The sequence below is a fragment of the Schistocerca cancellata genome, chromosome 1, assembly GCF_023864275.1.
Source record: "Schistocerca cancellata isolate TAMUIC-IGC-003103 chromosome 1, iqSchCanc2.1, whole genome shotgun sequence".
Classification (NCBI taxonomy): Eukaryota; Metazoa; Arthropoda; class Insecta; order Orthoptera; family Acrididae; genus Schistocerca; species Schistocerca cancellata.
This window is the reverse complement of record NC_064626.1, coordinates 382,400,281-382,417,718: the sequence shown is the minus strand read 5'-3', so window position 1 is coordinate 382,417,718 and position 17,438 is coordinate 382,400,281. Positions and strand designations below refer to the sequence as shown.

At 38.8% G+C, this 17,438-nt stretch overlaps 1 protein-coding gene across 1 annotated transcript in view; it reads right to left on the bottom strand.

The window, feature by feature from the left end:
- The window catches only part of LOC126175212 (3'(2'),5'-bisphosphate nucleotidase 1), a 45,867-nt gene that overhangs the window by 14,974 nt on the left and 13,455 nt on the right, over positions 1 to 17,438 (bottom strand). Inside the window, exon 4 of the mRNA XM_049921844.1 lies at positions 555 to 841. Coding sequence (XP_049777801.1) covers positions 555 to 841 — 287 coding nt within the window. The remainder of the gene's footprint in view (positions 1 to 554; positions 842 to 17,438) is intronic.

The following is a 17,438-nucleotide window of genomic DNA, read 5'->3' as shown; positions in this document are numbered from 1 at the left end:
ATGCATATTTACAATCAGTAAGATGAAAGAGGGGTGGGAGCGGGGGAGGGGCTTATCCATAGTGCTACTTAAAACAATGTTTATAAATAGGCCAAAGGAAAAACAAACTGAACAAACACTTGAAGAGGTTTCAGGCACTTGCTTCTATGTGCATTTTATAAGTTGTTATTCAGTGTTACTTGGTAAGGCTGTTATAAAGTTCTTGCCTATTTCATATGTGGATGACTTGAAGGTAAGCACTTTCCAACAATTGTAAATTTTATTTGTCGCTTCTGCATCCGAATTATTTTGAAGCTTATGAAGAGGGTCCAAAATGTTTTGCTACCACACAAATGGCCTGACTAATGCAAGTGACATTACCAAGTACATGAGAGACACTTCCTGAAAGAGATGACATCTTTATGTACATCTTATTAGATAAAGAATCTATCATATTTATGCATCAGTTCATCATTTTTTATATGTTGTATGAGGCACAAAAAATTTGCAGAGCTGAAAAACACATATTTTGCTTCTACAAATGAATCTCACATAATGAGATACTTGTAACCTACCTTATGACCAGCACCACCAACTCGTAGTACATTGTCTGGCTGTAGTGCATCCAAGGCAGCCTGCACAACTTCATTGGAATGAGAACGTGTCGTCGTTATAATACGCTGACCTTCAGGAGGTGGCTGTGGCACAAAGCCTCCCACGCCAACACCAACAATGCCCCACATTGTCCGACCTATTACTGCTTCGGGTTCTTTGTAATTATAATACGGCTGATGTATGACACCTCCAATAGCTTTGTCACCAACAGCAATCCCTATTAGTACTGTAACATGATCCAGCAACCCTGTAAAAAGCAAAAGTTCGAACTGTGTTTTATGCAAAATAATAAATTAATGTATTGTCAAAATCTTGTGACACATCCACAAATAAAAGCAAGTATACCACATGTCAAAATTCAGCTTTCATAGTTAGTGAGCATACTCATAAATCAATGAGAATCGTAGATCGAGACAAATGTTATTACTTCAGATGACTGAGGTGGTGTGAAACACAAATAATGGTATACGCAGATCAGGTTCACATATTAGAGAAGTTACCAGTTCATGATGAAGTACTCACAGGACAGTTAGTTCACTAACAATAATCTCAGTGGCCAAATGATACTGGTGGAGGTTTCCCATTTCAAGATGTGCCTTGTATGATGCCCAAATGTTAACGCTAGGTGAGGTGTATGGCACATGGGTAGATACAACACCTGAGCAGTCTGTTACAGACAGGTGCGTAGTGATCATACCAGTAAGTCACAAGTCGACAAACGTGGAATGTGTGTAATAACAGTGCAAGACCCATGAATGTTAACGTATCAGAGAGCATACAAGAACTGAGGTCTCCAAAGTCAACAGTGCCTCAGCTAGATTTTCACAGAGATAAAATGACACACAGAATAATGGCAAGTGCTCACAAATGGACGAGATGGCTACTCTGCCGAGCACTATCAATATCTACAGTGAGTTGGATCACTGATCTGAATGTGTGGGTTTGAGAACTATTTCTGTCAGGAGTGTATGGAGGCAAATGCAGGTCATGGACTTCAGCAGCTGATGACTGATTTTTGTCCTCTTGCTGACGCCTCGATACAGAGGTCAATGACTGACATGGGCCCATGAATGTAGTCACTGGAATATGGAAAGTGGTGGTATGCAACACGGTCTGATGAAACCTGGTATCAAGCTGATGGGCATGTCAGAGTGTGGCATATGCCCCACAAAGCTACCAATTGTGTGTGTCAACAAGGTTATGTCCAAGAAGGGGGTGGCTCGATTATAGTCTAGGCAGTGTTCACATGGCCACAATTGGGCCTCGTCTGGCAGCAGGGACCAATAACAAGTGCATGTTAATTGGATATTCTTACAGATCATCTGCAACCTTTTGTGGCATTACAGTACCTGTTCAAAATGCCAGATTTCAATAAGACAATGTGAAATATCACCACTGGTTGCACACAGATGGCTCAATGCATACTCCAGTGGATTCGTGAGTGTGACTTGGCACCCACCCCAGATCGTCACTTAGTCTGGGTATTTGTGGGATGTCAATACCTCCAGATGCTTGACGAATATAGCACCTACTACACAAGGTCAACTGTGGCTAGCACCACAAGACATATGGATCAGTATCTCTCCAAAACAACTTCAACACCTAGCAGAGTCCATGTCCTAGAGTGGTACTGCAGTTTTAAGAGTTCAGGGAGGAGCAACTGGCTATTAAGATCATATCTAGTGCCTTCCCACGACTTTTGGTAACTCTGTGTATTTCCACACTGTCATACAAAAAAATCTCTCTTGACGGGAACGAAATATACACATCCATGTGCAGTTAATGTCCCCCTTACACATAAAAACAATGGCTAAATTATGAAGATATAAGCTGAAAAGTAATAAAATATAATATAGAACAGTCTCGAATGTATAAAAACAGTTTCATTCATCACGCAATCAAGACTGTTCTATACAATATTTAATTGCTGTTCATTGTGATCACAGCTATGCCCAATATCTTTACAAATACTATGCTAGAACATATCACACAATGACAGGGTTGACATTTAATATAATGATAGCAATGTGATCCATTGAGAGTACATTAAATAAGAGAAAGTTTGAATACAGTTTTCTCTAAGGATATTTGTTATTCTGCAGCAAATAACCAGAACACAGAAGAAATCCAATAAAAGTTTAAAGGAATAATATATTTTTAAACTATCAGTAAGTCATCAGTAGTACTCAAATTAACTACGTCATATATCCAATTTAAATGTAAGTTCAACAGCAGTTCAGAAATGTAAACATTATGAAGAGTTTCACCACCTGTCAACTATGAAAAAATTAGTGAAACTGAAGAACTCAAAAAGACTGTACTCTTCTTAGCAGAGAAACTGCAGAAACTTGGTTATAAAACACAACAAACAGAATCACAGTCCTGTATGTTCAAAGATAATCTCAAAAAGTTGGCCACAAGCAATGCAAACAAAGCAAGAAGACAACATGGGATTGTAGCGCTACCTCAAGCAAGCAGGAAACAGTGGATACCTAAACTTGGAAGTATCATAATAAGACAACTATAATACTCAAAGTGATTCTCCAAACAGTGACACTCAGAAACATCTGATTTATTTAAATAATAAAAGCAGAACTTGTGAATTGTAAAATATCTGAGTGTGTCAAATAGCATCCAACAACACTTGGTTCTGGGGAAGGATATGGTAACATGATCTGATTCTCCCCCTCCCCACAGTCAGGGATATCAGGAAGTTGAAAAGATGACAGATTTGCAAGTGAACTCAAGCGTCCCGAGTTTTGTATTCACATTTTAAATCATATGTAAATCTTGGAGTAAAGGACAGTATTGTGATTTGCGCAGGCACATACGATGTTTCCAGAATGAGACTTTCCCTCTGCAGTAGAGTGTGCGCTGATATGAAACTTCCTGGCAGATTGAAACTGTGTGCCGGACTGAGACTCGAACTCGGGACCTTTGCCTTTTGCGGATAAGTGCTCTAGCATCTGAGCTACCCAAGTACGACTCGCGCTTCGTCCTCACAGCTTTTCTTCTGTCAGTACCTCGTCTCCTACCTTCCAAACTACACAGAAGCTCTCCTGCGAACCATGCAGAACTGTGGTTAAGCCACATCTCTGCAATATCCTTTCTTCCAAGAACGCTAGTTCTGCAAGGTTCGCAAGAGAGCTTCTGTGAAGTTTGGAAGGTAGGAGACAAGGTACTGGCAGAAGTAAAGCTGTGAGGACAGGGCGTGAGTTGTGCTTTGGTAGCTCAGATGGTAGAGCACTTGCCTGCGAAGGCAAAAAGTCCCGAGTTCGAGTCTCAGTCTGGCACACAGTTTTAATTTGACTGGAAGTTTCACATACAATGTTGTCAGATATACAGTTCTTGATAGTGTACTGGCAACACAAATATAGAAGTTGCAAATCAGTGACACACATGTAACTGACTTCCTTGGCAAAACAATGGAAAGTCCAGATTGCTACTCACCACATAGAGGTGGAGTTAAGTCACAGAGAGGTGCAGCAAGAAAAAAAGCTACAAATATTTAAACATTTGGACAAAAGTTTTCATTAGAAAACGAAAGAAACACACATTCACACAACAGCAACTCACGCACACACATGGCCACTGTCTCTGGAAGCAAATGCCTGACTTAGTGCTTGAAGATAGTGGTCATGTGTGAATGTGTGTGAGTTTTCTACTTCTGAAGAAAATTTTGTCTGAAAGCTGAAATATCACTAGCATTCTTCTTTTTTGTGCCTCCCTGTGAGTCAACCCTCTTCTACTTCCCTACTGTTGTGCAAATAAAGTAATATAAAGAATAAACAGAGATACAAATCAAGTGTGTAGAAAATTTATATCTGTGACCTTAAAAGATGTAAGCACCTTAGATACATCTATCAATATTATGAAAAGAATGGTTGCTACTCCCCATATAGTGGACATGCTGAGTCACAGTAGGCACAACAAAAATTCTGTCACAAATGAGCTTTTGGCCAACAAGACCTTTGTCAAAAATAGGCACGCGCGCGCACACACACACACGCACACACGCACGCACGCACGCACACACGCACGCACACACGCACGCACACACGCACGCACACACGCACACAGAAATGCAATGCACACACGTGTGTGTGTGTGTGTGTGTGTTACATTTTCGATGAAGTCCTTGTTGGCTAAAAGCTCATTTTGTGACAGTCTTTTTGTTGTGCCTATCTGTAACTCAGCACTTCCGCTATATGCTGAGTAGCAACTATCCTTTCCATAATATGGTTACATTCCATCCTGGATTTTCCATTGTTAGGTACATCTATGAATGCTAGACAAGATCTTCATTTCAATTACTATGGTAAACAGTTCTCAGCTAAATGAATATGTCATTTGATAACAAGAAAGAACACAAGAAAGAACTTTCCAACATTGTAAACAAGGGTAGTTTATAAGAAATAATAAAAACACAGGGAAGGAATTTTATGTTACTTATAAACTTGAGTTGGAATAGCAACAGTATGAAAGAAGCTCAAGACACATTGGACAAATTGGTCATTTGGAAAGATACAAACATGTACAAAAAGGTGGAGCACTACTTTTTAGGGAATCAGACTATATAAAAATATAAACAAAAAATTTTCGGAGCAAAAATGTAACAACCACTAAAGACTATTCACTAGAATGTGCAGTCACTAACAAACAAAGGTGAAGAAATAAATATACTTAATTGAGGTGAATAGAAGGATGCTTCAGTTTTGTTTTTCTGTATGTGAATATTTTGAGCATTTAAAATTGTATAAATATCAAAGAAAATTTAGAATGTAAGAATTTAACCATTGTATACAAATTAATCCCCACCTCCACCCACCTCCACCAGCCAATGAGCCATGGAACCTGCCGCTAGGTGCAGTGAAAGCATCAGAGGATCAATGAGGTAAAAAGACAAGGGCTAGTAGAAGTCCTTGGGTAACAGAAGAGATATTAAATTTGGTTGGTGAAAGGAGAAAATATAAAAATGCAGTAAATGAAGCAGGTGAAAAAGAGTAAAAATGTCTCAAAAATGAGATCGACAGGAAGTGCAAAATTGCTAAGCACGGACGGCTAGAAGACAAAGACAAGGATGTTGGCGAGTATATCTCTAGGGGGTAATATAGGTAGTGCCTACAGGAAAATTAGAGAGACCTTTGGAGAAAAGGGAACCACCTGTATGAATACCAAGAACTCAGATGGAAAGGCAGTCCTGAGCAAAGAAGGGAAAGCAGAAAGGTGGTTAGAGTGTAAAGGAAGTCTATACAAGGGCAATGTACTTGAGGGTAATATTATGGAAATGGAAGAGGGTGTAGATGAAATAATGAATATGATACCGCGTGAAAAATTTGACAGAGCACTGAAAGACCTAAGTGCCCCAGGAGAAACTACTGACAGCCTTGGGAGACCCATCCACAGTGGCAGATAGAGGAAAACCTCAAGGATGGGGCACTAAAGGTATCTTGAGCTACTTCACTTTTACCGTAATAAAAAATAATCGTCACATGCAAAGTTTAACAAAGTTTTATTTAAACTGATTATACACACGTATAAGACGATGCCATCATATGATAGTAAGTTACAATTGTAGTTCTCTTCCTTAAATGATGAATTCTATGTACCTATTGTTCCTGGCAAATTGGTTAATTACATCATCAATAGGACAGTTAATGTCAGGGTGAGTGTTCAACAGAGCTAAGCCATTAAGTTGATCCTCCTCCATTGCTGACCTCACCCATGTCTTTATATGCTGCAATGTAGAAAAACTTCTTTCTACTGTAGCAATTGATGCAGGTAAACAAGCAAATATTTTGTACAGTGTGTGCTGTGTAAAGTAGGATAGTCGGATCTAGGACAAACAGACAACACTTGCATAACAGAATCACAATCATTAAGGTGTTTATGCTCGTTTGCTTGTATTGAAGAATCTCTCCTGCATTAGTCTCTTTTTAATCACAACGAGTGATTCTTCTTCAAAGGGCAGTAGTTCAGTTAAGCACTGATTCAATTTAGGTGCCAAACCATTACCGTCATGTTTCAGTACTTGTGAGGGTAAAAGTATGCTGAATTTTAAATGATAAATATTTTCTTCAGCAAAACGTTCTCTCAAGTCAGTCATAACATGGTCCAGTGTTGGAATAAAAACAGTTCTTTTCCAATATGTTATAGCATCATCATTATAATCACAGTTTTCTATCTGTCTTTGTCTGCCTATAAGATGAGGAACACTCATCTCTACGTCTAACTCTTCCATAACTGCTTTTGCCTCTTCAACAATATGAGCAAAGTGGCTATCAGCATTAGCTCTCATACCATCGTACATCTTGAGCATTGAATCTAATTTTGCTTTTGCTATCGCGACGTCCAAGCTAGGGTCTTATAAGATTTTGCTGACTGGATATGATATGCTCATAATGTCGCACAGTGTAAACAGAGTGATGATAAACTCGCAATTAGAGAGAGTTCGAAGGAGAATATTGGCTTTGGCAGCCGTTGTTCTACCTCTCCAACACTATATTTCTTTAAGAACTTTTCAGACTGTTCCGGGATCAGCTGCGAATTGAATAACACCATCATCTCCCTCAATCCATCTTGTTTGACAGTGTGACTAGAGCAAGTGTTTTAGGTGACTCATCAATGTTGTGAACTGCTTGCTAGACGCTGTAAAGAATGATACTGCTTCTTCAATAGTTCCAACTGAAGTTCTCACACTTGTAACTGTGCAACTGTGAGAGACAGCGAGGTTGAACAGATGACTTCGACACAGTGCTACTTGTGCGTTGATAGTTTTCTTTTTTAGTGTAGCCACGACTCCTCTCAATTTTGACAACTTAACTGAGAAAACCATCACAGCCTATAACCACACAGTTCTCCAGTAATAAAGAAAGGCTTTCCATTCTCCTTAAAATCGTAGTACCTAATACTTCACCAGTAATGCTACCCTCTTCATCTTGACTCTCTTGAGGTTCATCGTCAAAGTTTCCACTACAATCATTGTCTTTATGGATGTTAACGAAACTAAAAAATCTTTTGTGTAATTTGCTGTCACCATCAACATATCCTGCAGCCAAACTCAGTTGGGCGATGTGCGCGTGTCTGTAGTCTCATCAGGGATTATGCTGTAATAGCGAGAATCATTGATGTCCTCCAGTATTCTTGATGAGATCACTGTTTCACTACATGAAATAAGTTCATTACAAGTAGTTTTACTTATGTAAGTGGTGCTCACTTTAGTGGTCTAAAGGTGACGTTTTAGTTGCAAGTATCCAGCATCAATTCTAAATCTTAGAAGATCTCTAGTTTCCCTCGTTACTCACTATACTTTCAGAATCATTTACATTTTCTAATAGACTCCCATCATCTCTGCACCCCTGCAGAGGAATATTTTGCCTTCCATGAAATATGATTGATTTTATTATAAGTACAAGACAGTCTCCGTTTTCCCTAATGCTTTCCATTCTCTGTCTTGACAATTGAATTATGACCTCAAGTTCGCAGTTGTCTCGAGTCGCCAAAAATAATTATGCATCTGTTGACGCTCCAATGTTGTACTTGAGCTGAGAGTGGGTTTCAAGATCGCCATCTTTACCAGTAAGTTTGGCACACTTTGTTAGTGGTTCAGTCACAAGTTTCTTGGCAATAATGGTTTTCTTTTCTCCAACCATTTTATTATTCACAAAAATTGAACAGTTAATGCGAAGAAGTCGCTTTTTAACTTGTGAGAAGATCAGACATGGATACTGTTCAAAGTGGTTATTGTGCACTTGTCTGTGTTCAACACGTCTCCTCTTGTTGTGCTCAGAAGTAGGAGAGATATAACCTTTTTCTGGTTTCCTTGGAGCTGTGAGAAGCTAGTGTTTTATTTCATCACTATTATTTCCTGACACTAATATATCCAAATATTTGCCAATATACGTGTGATTAAAGGAATCAGTTGATGAACTTTATTGTGGAGGTTTCAACTAAGTGCTGGGCTCTGCCTGTATACCTGGTGGTGTTTCTGTGTCTCAACAATGACCGGAATCTTCAGATGTTTCTACTTTTATTTTTCTTATTACATCCATTTTATTATGCTGTTACAACGTAGGTAAATTAGATGCCAATTATTCTCAAATAAGCATTGAAAAATGCAACATTAATACATTTAGTACTAAAACACACACGGTCACACTCCACGTATTTTTAATATCACTAAGCACAACACTGACTGAAGTCCATGGTAATACCCAATAATCGCAGTTGTTCACTTTTTATCACTTCTAAGTTATCATGACGACTGTAGCTTTCAAACTGACTACCTGGCAGCGACTCTGCTTCCCTTATATATGTGGCTCGGTTGTTTCGAGAACTTTCGTACCAGAATGCTCGCTCCAGACTTTTATGGAGTGTGGACAAATACCTACTGTGAAAGCGACAAGCCAATATGTACCTTAAGACGTATAATATAAGGGCAAGTTTCCAATGATGATGTCATCTGGCAATTTATGTGTGTGGAACTTTTACTGTCGACTCCATTCCTTTCTAGTGCATTAGATAGAGGGCCTATATAGTAACAATGCATTTTTAGGAATCTTCTCGAAAGTCACTATTACCGGAGATATATGCAGCAATAGTTTCCCATAACTAACTCATAATACGAGTTAGGTATGGGGAAACTATTGTTATACAACTTCTCACTTGTAGGGGTTGAGTGGGAGGTGTGGCCCCCCCATATGTGTCTGCCAGCACCCAGCCATGACAAAACTCTTCCATCTGGTGAGCAAGATATATGAGACAGGCTTCACGAAAAGTATAATAATCCCAAAGAAAGCAGGTGCTGACAGGTGTGAAACTGACTTAACTATCAGTTTAAGAAGTCATGTTCACAAAATACTGACACGAATTCTTTACAAACGAATGGAAAAATTGGTAGAAGCTAACCTCAGGCAAGATCAGTTTGGATTCTGTACAAATGTTGGAACATGCGAGGCAATACTGACCCTACAACATGTTAGAAGGTAGGTTAAGGAAATGCAAACCTATGGTTATAGCATTTGTAGACTTAGAAAAAGCTTTTGACAATTTTGACTGGTATACTCTCTTTCAAGTTCTGAAGGTGGAAGGTGTAGAATACAGGGAGCGAAAGGCTATTTACAATTTGTACAGAAACCAGATGGCAGTTATAAGGGTTAAGGAGCACAAAAGGAAGCAGTGATTGAGAAGGGAATGAGACAGGGTTATAGCCTATCCCAAATGTTTTTCAATCTGTATATTGAGCACGCAGTATAGGAAACAAAAGAAAAATTTGGAGTAAGATTTAAAATCCATGAAGAACAAATAAAAACTTTGAGGTTTGCCGACAACATTGTAATTTTGTCACAGACAGCAAAGGACCTGGAAGAGCAGCTGAACAGAATGGACAGGATCTTGAAAAGAGGATATAAGATGAACATCAACAAAAGCAAAACGAGGATAGTGGACTGTAGACGAATTAAATAAGGTGATGCTGAGGAAATTAGATTAGAAAATGAGAGACAAAGTGGTAAATGAGTTTTGCTATTTGGGGAGCAAAATAACAGATGATGGTCGAAGTAGAGAGGATATAAAACGTAGACTGGCTATGGCAAGAAAAGTGTTTCTGAAGAAGAGAAATTTGTTAACATCGAGTATAGATTTAAGTGTCAGGAAGTCATTTCTGAAAGTATTTGTATGGAGTGTAGCCATGTATGAAAGTGAAATATTGACAATAAGTAGTTTAGAGAAAAAGATAATAGAAGCTTTCAAAATGTGGTGCCTCGGAAGAATGCTGAAGATTAGATGGGTGGATCACGTAACTAATGAGGAGGTACTAATAGAATTGGGGAGAAGAGAAATTTGTGGCACAACTTGGCTAGAAGAAGGGATCCGTCAGTAGGACACATTTTGAGGTATCAAGGGATCACCAATTTAGTACTGGAGGGAAGTGTGGACTGTAAAAATTGTAGAGGGGCACCAAGAGATGAATACACTAAGCAGTTTCAGAAGGATGTAGGCTGCAGTAGTTATTCAGAGACGAAGAGCCTTGCACAGGATAGAGTAGGATGGAGAGCTGCATCAAACCAGTCTCTGGACTGAAAGCCACCGCCGCCGCCGCCGCCGCCGCCGCCGCCGCCGCCGCCACCACCACCACCACCACCACCACAACAACAACAACAATAACAGATGCAACCACAACAGAGGGGCATCTGTTTGTGGGCCAGACAAATGTGTGTTTCCTTAAGTGGGGGAGCAGCCTTTTCAGTAGCTACAGGGGCAACAGTCTGGACAATTGACTAATGCGGCCTTGTAACATCAACCAAAACAGCCTTGAAGTGCTGGTACTGCAAACGAATGAAAGCAAGGTAAAACTACACTTGTAATTTTACCTGATGGCATGCAGCTCTACTGTATGGTTAAATGACAAAGGCATCCTCTCGGTTGAAATATTCTGGAGGTAAAATAGATCCCCATTTGGACCTCAAGGCAATGACTGCTCAGGAGGATGTTATCAGGAGAAAGAAGACTGGCATTCTACGGATCGGAGAGTGGAATGTTAGATCCCTTAACTGGAGAGCTAGAACAGGAAATTTAAAAAGGGTAATGGGAAGTCAGATATAGTGGGAATTAGTTAAGTTCTGCGGCAGGAGGAAAAGGACTTCTGGTCAGGTGAATACAGGGTTAGAAACACAAATCATACAGGGGTAATGCAGCAGTAGTTATAATAACAGATAAGGAAATATGAGTGCGGGTAAGCTACTATGAACAGCATAGTGATGCATTATTGCAGCCAAGATAGACACAAAGCCCACACCCTCCGCAATAGTACATGCTCATAGGCCAACCAGTTTTGCAATTGATGAAGAGATTGAAGAAATGTATGAGATAATAGCAATTATTCACACAGCTAATGTTGAAGAACATTTAATTGTGATGGAAGACTTGGATTCAATAGTAAGGGAAGAGAGAGAAGGAAAAACAGTAGTTGAATATGGACTGAGGGAAAGAAATGAAAGAGGAATCCAGCTGTTAGAGTTCTGTACAGAGCATAATTTAATCATCGCTAACACTTGGTTTAAGAATCGTGAAAGTAGACTGTACATATGGAAGAGACCTGGAAACACCGGAAGATTTCAGATTCACTGTATAATAGTAAACCAGAGATTTCAGAACAAGATTTTAAATTTTATGACATTCCCAGGGATAGTTGTGAACTCTGTCCATAATTTATTGATTATGATACACAGATTAAAACTGAAGAAATTGGAAAAAGATAGGAAATTAAGGAGGTGGAACCTACATAAGGTGAAAGAACAAGAGGTGGTTGAGAGTTTCAGAGAGAGAACTATGCAATGACTGATAGAAACAGGGAAAAGGAATATAGTAGAAGAAGAACATGTAGCTTTGAGAGATGAAATACTGAAGGCAGTAGAGGATCAAATCTTGGTAAAAAGATAAGGCCTAGCAGAAACCCTTGAATATCACAGGATAAGATGAATTTAACTGACAAAAGGAGAACAAATTTGTAAAAATGCAGTAAATGAAGCAGGTGAAAGGAAATAAAAATGTCTAAAAATTGAGATTGACAGGAAGTGCAAAATGGCTAAGCAGGTGAGAAAAAATATGTAAAAATGCAGTAAATGAAGCACGTGAAAGGAAATAAAAATGTCTAAAAATCGAGATTGACAGGAAGTGCAAAATGGCTAAGCAGGTGTGGGTAGAGAGCAAATGTAAGGATTTAGAAGCATATATCACCAGGGTAATTATAGATACCGCATACAGGAAAATTAAAGAGGCCTTTGGAGAAAAGAGAAGCAGCTGTATGAATATCACAATCTCAGACAGAAAATCAGTCCTAAGGAAACAAGGGACAGTTTAAATGTGGAAGGAGTATATAGAGGTTCTATACAAGGAAGATGTACTTGGGGCAGTGTTATAGAAATGGAAGAGGACAGAACTACTGAAAGCTTTGGGAGTGACAGCCATGACCAAATTCTTCCATCTGGTTTCCAAGATATATGAGACAGGCAAAATACCCTCAAACTACAAGAGAATATAATAATTACAATTGCAAAGAAAGCAGCGGCTGACAGGTGTGAATATTATTGAACAATCAGTTTAATATGTCATGGCTGCAAAATAATAACATGAACTCTCTACAGGAGAATAGAAAATCTGGTAGAAGTCGACCTTGGGGAAGATCAGTTTGGATTCCAGAGATATGTAGGAACATGTGAGACAATACTGATCCTAGGACTTATCTTAGAAACCAGAGTAAGGAAAGGCAAACCAACATTTATAGCATTTGTAGACTTAGAGAATTCTTTTGAGAATGTTGACTGGAATACTGCAATTCTGAAAGTAGCAGGTATAAAATATAAGGAGTAAAAGGCTATTTACAACTTGTACAGAAGCCAGATGGCAGAGTTGACAGACATGAAAGGGATGCAGTGCTTGAGAAAGGAGTGAGGTATGGTTGTAGCCTATCCACGATGTTCTTGAATCTGTATACTGAGCAAGCAGTAAAGGAAACAGAAGGAAAATTTTGAGTGGGAATTGAAGTTCAGGGAAAAGAAATAAAAACTTTTGAGATTTGCCGATGACATTGTAATTGTGTCAGAAGCATCAAAGGACTTAGAAAAGCAGTTGAATGGAATGGGAGGGTCTTGAAAGGAGGATATAAGATGAACATCAACAAAAATAATGGACTGTAGTTTAATTAAATAAGATGATGCAGAGGGAATTAGATTAGGAAATGAAACACTTACAGAAGTGGATGATTTTGCTCTCTGCGCAGCAGAATACCTGATGGTTATTCCACTCCTTTATAAAGCACACATGCACGCGCACATGCACACGCACACCAATATCCAAGATTTTTCTCGGATTTCCCAGTTAAAAACAAACTTTTCCCCAGTGAAAATACACTTTTTTCTGGGTGTAAATACACTATACCCAGGGTGAACGTACATTTTCTACATGTTAAGTGACAATATTCTTTCCCTTGGATCAATAAAACTTTTCAATCCTTTGAATGGTAAAGGTTTTATAGACCAGCATAGAACTTCCTGGCACTTTATGATATGAATCCAGCACAAAACTATGCGTTTTGGAAAGATCTCTGATGTACGGCAACATGTAAACTGCATATTTTCTTATTATGAAAGTATAAATACTAATATAGCACGATAGCTTCCGAAGCACTGAAACCGATATTGCACTGCACGATGCACTTTTGTCAGCCAAACGGGACTCACATCATATGATCTCACCAGCCAATGACAGCATATATTCAGTGCATAGGACATATGATGTAGTCAGCCAGTACAGTAGGAACAACACCGTTAAGTAGTACAAATACATACACAGGAAAAAAATAATGGTTTAAATTAATGTACATATAGTATAGCTATAAGAAAAGCTAGGCTTTCACATATAATATTGCCCTTTTTTAGCGTGTGCTAGCCTATGAGATGTGTCAAAGTCAAATAAGCCAGTAAAATTTTAAATAATGCATAAATAACTGGTCTTCTGGACCTGGTCCTCAGAGTGGACAGTTTGAATGAGAGTTAAACAGTCTGTGATTTATGAAATTCATTGCATATTCTCATGCATAACATAATTCAACTAGCGTAAAAGGAAATTTACTTTGAAAGTAACACTTCTTCAAGCACCATTCGCAATACAGGGTGATTCAAAAGTCCCTTGACATTTCCTTGAAACTGGTAACCACTGTCTCTTATTTTGTGGAGATACTCCTGAAGAATGCTCACAAATGCAGGAAGAATAGCCATTGTTTCGATTTGACTGACAGGGATGACCTACCATGACGTCCACCAGGATTTCCCGAGGAAGGTTAGAAAGTCAGTTCTATCTAGGCAAGCTATCAGGGATTTAGTGAATAAATTCAAAAAAATAGGAAGTGTTCCTAATAAGAATACATTTGGGAGGTCAGTAATGTCACCAGAGACCATAAATGTCATACAGAATGCTATCAATCACAGGCCAATCACTTCAACGTGACAGCTCAGTAGGGAGCTAGCGTCCTGCAAATGACTGTAGTGGATGCTGAGATTCACATTGAATAAACACACATACCACATCCAGATTATGCATCATCTTGACCCTGAAGACACTGTTGCTCATGCTGCCATGTGTTCAGACCTGCTATAAGCAATCGAAGATGAAAATCTAATGGAAAACATTTTGTTCAGTGATGAAACCACATTTCACACATGTGACACGATGAATAGGCACGACTGTTGCATTTGAGTGGATGAACAGCCAAATGCAGTTCAGGGTTGGAAACATTACACGCCTAAAGTGAATGTGTGGCTGGGAGTAACCAAAACAAAGGTATACAGTACAGACCTTTCATTTTTGTCAAAAAGACAATTACAGGAACAATTTACCTAGACATACTTCAAGAGTATCTGGAACCACGACTGGAGCAGATGAAATAAAAAGACTCTCGTTGATTTCCAACAATAGGGCGCACCTTTGCGCTTCACAATCGCTGGTTGTGATTACATTGACGAAACATTTCCTCATTGGTGGATTGGCTGTACATCACCTAGACTAAGGACTCCCCGCTCTTATGACTTGTAGCCCTTGCACCTTTTTGTTGGGGTTTTATAAAGTCAAAGGTGTACCAGGTAAAGATTAATAGCCTAGGCTAGTTGATACAGTGAATAATTGACGCTGCAGGAGCAATAACACAAGACATATTGGCGACCATGTTTCATGTCACACAAGGGAGATAGGAGCTGTGCATCTGTGCTCCAAAATTAATAAATCTAGTAACAAAATCAAAACCGCATGGGAAGTGATTAAGAATGAGACTGGTGCAAATTGCCCCAGTACGTCCTAAAACATTGTTCTCAGTAATGAAGATAGACAGGTACAAAAAAAAAAAAAAAAAAAAAAAAAAAAAAAAAAAAAAAAAAAAAATACTGTAGCAAAAATTTTCAAATTAGCATTTTCTAAGTGTTGCTGAAAAAGCAGAACACAATGCCTCCTTAGAAGTAGCATTAAAAATACTGAAAGGTCATTTCCCAAACTCCATAGAGCAGATAGGTATAGCCCCTATAACAGTACAGGAAGTAAGAAAAATCATTATTTCTTTAAAAGCCAAAAATTCAACTGCTGTTACGGACATCTCTAGCAAACTGCTAAAAGCCTGCTGCAATGAGTTCAGTGAAGTCCTAGCTCAAATATTCAATGCTTCTCTCAAACAAGGTATCTTCCCTGAAAGGATGAAATATGCTATTGTAAACCCCTCTACAATGCCTCAGATGTTACAAACTATCGGTCTACCTCTCTTTTGACTACATTTTCTAAAGTTATCGAAAAGCTGATATATGCCAGAATAGTCACTCACCTAGAAAAACATACAATATTTAGTAAAAACCAGTTTGGATTCAGAGAAGGTGTCTCCACAACTGAAGCAATATTTTCATTTACGAATAATGTTTTGGAATGTCTCAACAAAAAGACATTGCCTGTGGGCATATTTTGCGATCTGTCTAAAGCTTTTGACTGTGTTAGTCATAGAATACTTATAGAGAAAGCATGCCACTATGGACTCCGAGGACAAATGGGCAACTGGCTCAAATCCTACCTACAGGGCAGACAACAGAAAACAGTGCTAGATGATAACAATAGTCACATAGGAGGGGTAGATTCCGACTGGGGAACAGTAAAATATGGAGTTCCAAAAGTTTCGGTCCTTGGTCCCCTGCTATTCCTCATATATATCAATGACCTACCATTTTCCTCAAACAAAGCATGCAATTTTACAAAGTTTGCAGATGACACAAGTATTGTGACAGACAGTAAGATACCCTCTGATCTAGAATTAAATGCCAACCATTTACTTGAGAATGTTCTGAACTGGTTCACAGTAAATTCTTTATCAATAAACATCAGCAAAACTGATTATATCCATTTCCATTCTGGTCACCAAAATCCACAGGATATAAACATTAAACACGAGAGCCAGTAGATAGAGAGAGCAGGTTTAACTGGGAACAGCACATCAACCAAACCTTGCAAAGGCTCAGCTCAGCAACATTTGCCATTCGTATAATCACCAAAATCAGAGAAATCGATGTCTCAAAATCTGCTTATTTTGGCTACTTTCATTCACTTATGTGTTACGGAATAATCTTCTGGGCAATTCACCACTATTGAAAAAGGTTATTACAAGTCAGAAAAAGGTTGACACAATATATCTTTTCAACCATGACATTCATTCATGCTTCACAATCCTTCTCAATATGAAACAAATTAAATGTACCATCACCATAACACAAAGAGGAAATGTGACATCACTGTGACCTGAAAAATCTGTGCCTGGTGCAAAAAAGTGTGAAATACACAAGCACAAAAATCTTCAATGCACTTCCAAGTAATATACAAGATGTGACAATAAAGCAATGAGACTGATTTTCTCTGCAAGATGTCGCAACCCTGCAGGCTTGCATAGGCACAATATCTTTGACCTTGGTCTATAAGCTGCTTCTAGTCCAAGCGGCACATCGATGCAACTACTCAGTCATGAGTTATGCTGTAATAAGTTAACACGTGTTTGTGTCTCTCGTCACAGAAATGGAACCGCATAATATTGCGCAATGCTATGCCATTTCTTTTTGCGTTAAATTGGGTGAAAATGCGACAACAACTTACGGTAGGCTTCAGAATGCTTTTGGAGAGGAGGCTATGTCAAGAGCTCAAGTTTTTGGTTGGCACAAAATGTTTAGTGAAGACAGAACGAATGTTGAAGATTAAGACCGCAGTGGACGACCATCAACCTCTTGGATGGATGTCAACTTGGCCAGGGTGCATGAACTCATACGATCTGA